General features: G+C 25.7%; 1 protein-coding gene across 1 annotated transcript; it reads left to right on the forward strand.

Annotated features, from left to right (window-relative positions):
* The first annotated feature begins 339 nt into the window (after positions 1-339).
* LOC112691255 (zinc finger MYM-type protein 5-like) lies at positions 340-1,800 on the forward strand. The gene is made up of 2 exons (XM_025565412.1): positions 340-384; positions 1,228-1,800. The coding sequence occupies exons 1-2, from the start codon at positions 340-342 to the stop codon at positions 1,798-1,800; spliced, it is 618 nt and encodes a 205-aa protein (XP_025421197.1).
* The last annotated feature ends 4,331 nt before the right edge of the window (positions 1,801-6,131 follow it).

Below are 6,131 nucleotides of genomic sequence, written 5' to 3' on the forward strand. Positions count from 1 at the left end.
GCCCTTAAGTATAAAACTTTAACTAGATGATAAGAATTCATCACAATTTTATAGTTTATAAAAGATAAAAAAAACTATATATAGAAAAAAAACATATTTTTACATTCATACATCGGAAAGTCGTAAAAAGTTTTATAAACATTAGAAAATGCATTTCTGACAAAATTGGGTACTTCAACGAATTTAGATTTTAAAATATTAGTTATTTGGTTGTTATTTTATAAATGGTACGTTGGTTTTAAATTTAAAAGTTCAATATAGCAATATTTAATTTATTTTATTTGTATTACATCAATACAATACGAGTATGTATATTATAATTATAGTTAATGTGAATGAATGACCAATATAGTAAACAGTGAAGTATTTTCGGGTTATTTGTGGGTATTTTTAATAAAAGGAGATATAGAGCAGAGGGGGACTAGGTATTTTTATGCCCAGGGAAAATTCTAAAATTACGCCCTATCAAAGACCAAGAATCAAATACCATACCCAAGAAATGTTTTCTAATAATTAGCATACAATCAGACTTATTGAGTTTTAAATACATCTCGTATCAGTATTAAAGTTAAAAAAATATAAAACTAATATTCAATAATAGATTATATACTTACTACAAAAATTACACCATCTATAATTGAATGCCCTGGAATGAATCCCTGTCTTCCTCCTTCTAGTTCCACCCCTGCTTGGTAGAATGGATAATGGATTTTTGGAGATTTTAACTAGGAGTTTCTATTTCACGTCTATCATAGAATAAGTACATACGTGTTTTTAGAGTCCAAGTACCCGGTATCCATTTATTAAATGTCCATTTATACACGTAACGTGTATTTAACTCTTCAGGTGGTACAAGGGCACGGACCTTTTCAATTGTTATTTAAGAAAAATCAATGCATAATATCTACTATAATTTTATTATTTTATTTTATTTTTTAAATGAATATAGTAATATTATATGCATATTATATTTCTATAAAAATAAAAAAAATAAATAAAATGAAATTTTAGCATTGTAAATACATAATTTTAAATATATTATATTTAACATTTTTATAGTAATTATGAGAATTATTTTGCACTTAAAATAATTAATATTTCGATGTTCACTAACTTTAATTTCATCATGATATAAAATTCTAAATAAATAAATTTAAAAAAAATTAGTGGCACTAAACCCTATTTTCCGGTAGTATCTGCTATATCTGATAATATTTCAATTTGGAGGGGGGTGATATATTTACTACAAAACAACAAGGTAATTGTGTAAGATCATTTCATGAAAAATATTATTTTAAAGAAATTTCACTTGGAAGTTATGTAAAACGCAATTGGCTATCATATTCTCCTTCTACCGATTGCGTCTTTTGTATAGTTTGTAAATTGTTTGGATTGCCAAATGGAAAACATGATCAATTTTCAAAACTTGGAACTAATGACTGGAAACATATTTCATATAACATTAAAGTACACGAATCTGCACCAGAACACTTACTGTCAGAAATACGCCGAGTTATGTATACAAGTCAATTAAGGGTTGATGTGCAGTTATTATCACCATCAAATTCACAGGTTGTAGAAAATAGAGAAACTGTTAAAATAATTTTTGAAGCTTTATTGTACTTAGTTTGGCTAAACAATGCATTTCGAGGTTTCAGTGAACACTGGGGTTCATCCAATCAAGGTAACTTTGTAGAAATTGTCAAACTTTTAGTTAAATATAATCCTTTACTGTCGGCTCATTTATCCAAAATTCAGAATGCAAAAAAAAAACAGATTAACATTTTTATCAAATGTTAGTCAAAATAATATGTTGAGTGTTATGGGTGAAATGGTATGAGAAGAGATTTTGAGGAGAGTTAAAAAAGCAGGTGTATTTTCAATAATTATAGACACAACTACTGATGTTTCAAACTTGGAGCAGTTTTCATTAGTCTTACGTTTTTTTAATGAAGAAGGTCAAACTGAAGAGACTTGTTGCTATGAAAGAAGCCCCTGATTCCACAGGATTGGGAATGTTTAATGTTTTTTGTGATATTTATAGTAAATATAATTTAGATTGGACAACAAAGCTATGTGCTCAATCTTACGATGGGGCTGCATCAATGCAGGGACAATATTTTGGTCATCGATCTTATGTTCAAGAGAAAACCCAAATGCTATTTATGTTTGGTGTTTTGCACATATCTTAAATTTAGTTATTGTGGATACATGTGATAAATATTCAAGTATTAGAAATTTCTTTGGAGATGTTCAACAATTGATCACATATATGAGGGCAAGAAAACGAACAGCCATATTCCTAGAGCAACAAATTAAATGCTATCCTTCTGAAAGGCCATGTAGAATGAAAAACTTCTCTACCACCCGTTGGACTTCTCATGATCGTGCATTATCAGTATTAAGTAAAAATTATTTAGCTATTCTAAAAACATTAGAAGAGTTAATTAACTCAACTGATAGGGAAACTTCTTCAACTGCATCAAATCTCTACAGAATAATTACTTCATTTAAGTTTATTTTGAATTTATTTTTAATGCAAAATATTTTATCTTGTACTACTCCATTATCAATTTATTTGCAATCTTCATCTATCGATTTCATTCAGGCAATTACTATGGTGGATGTTTGTGCTAAAAAATTATCTGAATTAAGAAATGAGTAGAGCTTTAATGATTTAATTACAAAAACAAAATATTTTGTTAATGAAATTGGTTTAGTTGAATGTGAGTTGCCAAATATACGTAGCCGTCGTAGGAAACTGTTGCCTGGAGAAATTGTTTCTGATGAAGTTATTACGAATGCTAATGAAAAATTTAAAATTGAAGTTTATTATGTAGCATTGGATCAAGTAAATACTTCTATTATAAGTAGATTTGAAGGTGCACGAAATATATTGTCCAACTTGTCATTATTGACTTTTGATCGGTTAAAGGCAACTAGAGAAGGAACTGAAATTCCCCAAGATAATTTTATTGCGTTTATGAATTGTATTCCTAATTTAAATCTTGATAATTTAAAAATGGAATATACCATATTTACGAGTAGTTTTATTAACTTATACAATGGTAACATTTTTCCAGTATTAACTCAAATAACGATCTGATTATTGATAGCGAAAATGAAACTAAACATGATTCTGACTCATCTAATGAAATAGACAGTAAAGAAGAAACTAAAAAAAAACTTTCAGCAATAGAAATACTTAAAATGCTTTGTTCTTATAATTTAGTTGCAGCATTCCCAAATCTTTTTGTAGTATATAAGTACTTATGCACTATTCCTACAACATCTGCTTCAAGTGAGAGATCATTCCTCTAAAGTAAAACTTGTTAAAACTCGACTTAGATCTACTATGATGCAAAATAGACTTGAAAGTCTCGTGCTAATATCATGTAAAAAAGATATAGTTTTAAATCCAGAAGAATTTTTGAACAAATATGCTTTGACATCTTTATTGCTGCAAAAAGAATTGTTGTTCAAATAATACTTCAAGTTCGATGCCAAATCATATATATTCATACCTATTTTCTATATTAGTTGTTATTTATGTGTTGTTTATAAAGTATAGGTATAACTGTATTAGATACTATATAAACTGAGCTTATATGTATTTTGATGTGTTAAAACTATTTGTTATTATTACATTATTAATGTAGAGTATTGTTATAAATTATATTTATGAACTATTCTGTATATAATAAATTAAAAACAAATTATATTTTATTTCATACCAAAATTACATGTTAAAATTAAAGTTTTGTTTTAAATATACTTATTTGCATGCCTTAATACATGTAGGCATAATTAAATTAATATAAATAAAATGGATTTCCTTTTTTTTGTACAGAAACACCAATTTGTACCTGTAAACATTTATTTTGTACACAATAAAAATGTTAAATATGATTAAACGGTAATATATTTTTTTTGCGAGCGAAGCGAGCAATTTTGGTTACATACTGTTTTATGTGGGTGGGTGGGTGGATCGAAAAATTATATCTGGCTCCTTTTATTAAAATTGTTCACCACGCCACTGCGTATATCTGTAAGTTTTCGTACGATAACAAAAGACACAATAACTCAATAAAAAACAGATGAACATTTCATAGCATATCTATATCAAAATTACATAACGATAATATCATAATTATAATATTATAATATTTTTATAAATTCATAAAAATAAATTTTATAAAAACTTCTAGACCTTAAATATATATGTAATTTTAGTACATGGATTGATACATATTTTATAAACTTGTATACGAACTTCTAAAATACATGTAATTGAATTAGATAGAATTAATAGGTATTAATACATTTTATTATTTAAGGAAACAAACTACGTGTACACTTCTATAACAAGACACATACCAAACCGAGACCTCTAGTTTAAATCATAACGATTTACATAAATATTATATATATATATATTATTAAAATATTTTTTTTTGTCATTGATGAATCATTTAAATAATTCAACTTTCAAAGCTATATAAGAGATTATGATGTTAAAATTATACAATTATATATATTTCATAATTGCAGCAGGCTCAAAATAAAATTATCTGCTGCAATATAAGTGAAAATACTAAAAATTATTTTTATTTATTATTAATAAACACAAATACCATAAAATATCATAAAAAAATTCAAAGTAAGTAATATTTACTTATTGGTGTAAAATAGGTATAGCTTTAGGTAAAATCATATGTATTATGAAAGTTGTAAAATTTTAATTTAATTTATGAATAATAATACTTACAATAATAAAAACACCATTCAAAAATTAGAATGTTTATGCTATATTTTGTGAAAAGTAGTTTAGATTTAATGAGAATATACATTTTTTGCATGCTAAACTATAATTTATAAACTATATATTGATATGATAAGATATTATTGTATTATTAAACTAGAATGTTTGAAACGAATATTTTAGTTATTTGATCTTATAAGAGTTCAATTTAATTTAATAAAATAAAATCCTTGTTCCTCAGAGTTTGTGTGTACGAGTAATTATATATATATATTACCATTGAATATTAATGATACATTCTAATATTTATAGTAATAATGTTATTTACATGTAATCAAAAACAAATAATTTTAAATCATAATACGTCGTTATTTTACTCAATAGTTAGTTAGATATTTGATATACTAATATCTATCACAGGGGTGGCCACAACGAGGTTCGCGAGATCTACGCGGCTCTTAAACCAGTTTCGAGCGGCTCTTGAATCAAATTTAGATTAAAATTAATAATTATTAAATTTTGTTAGAATCGTTAGAAACAATAGATTTTGTTTTTACTGACGTCGGTTTCATTATTATTACAGTCGTTATTAAGTATAAACTGGCACTGCGGTGATGCTTTTAGTATGAGTAGCCAAAATATGTCTTCATTTTATAAACATCGCTTTACAATGTGGCTCACCTAGAATTAGCTTTATAAATTTGCGGCTCCCAAAGTTAAGGTTAGTGGCCACCCCTGATCTATCATGTTATGACAATTCTATTTTTTAAATTAAATAATGGAAATATATATATATATATATATTATCTAATATTCATTGATCCAGATTTCTCTTGGTAGACTATGTTTTAATTATCAAACTCTACCATATTTGTAACTCAACAAACATATGACAATTTATATGAATATAAATTAAACTAATTTATGTATCGTTAAATTAGTAATAATTTATAATACGTTTATTTTTATGAGTTAATAATATATATTTCAATCTTAATAAATTAAAAAAAATAAAAAAGTGATAACTGTATTAATGTACTACGGAAATCATTATTTAAATGCTCATAAAGAATAATTTTTGTAGATTTTGTGATGACGTCCATCAATATAACTTTTTTTTTTTTATCCAACTAACATTGACAAATGCTACATCGTTGGATGCGCTGTGAATGTTTGAACGTAGATATGAAATAATATTCAACTTTTGTCCGATAATTTACGATTTTAGAGAATTTTTGTTTTTGTACATTTTGTGATGACGTCATCAATTAAAATTAGTATTTGAAAATTATAATTAGTTAAACTAAAAACCAATCTGATATTATTTTATAAACTGAAAATATACTTTTGTCTGTCAATGTATTATATT

The sequence above is a fragment of the Sipha flava genome, unplaced genomic scaffold (assembly GCF_003268045.1).
Source record: "Sipha flava isolate LNK unplaced genomic scaffold, YSA_version1 583_pilon_pilon, whole genome shotgun sequence".
Classification (NCBI taxonomy): domain Eukaryota; kingdom Metazoa; phylum Arthropoda; class Insecta; order Hemiptera; family Aphididae; genus Sipha; species Sipha flava.

Coding starts and splice junctions, on each gene's coding strand:
- LOC112691255 (XM_025565412.1), top strand. CDS start 340: ATGACCAATATAGTAAACAGTGAAGTATTTTCGGGTTATTTGTGG. Junction 385..1,227: donor TATTTTCGGGTTATTTGTGG/GTATTTTTAATA, acceptor TTCAATTTGGAG/GGGGGTGATATATTTACTAC.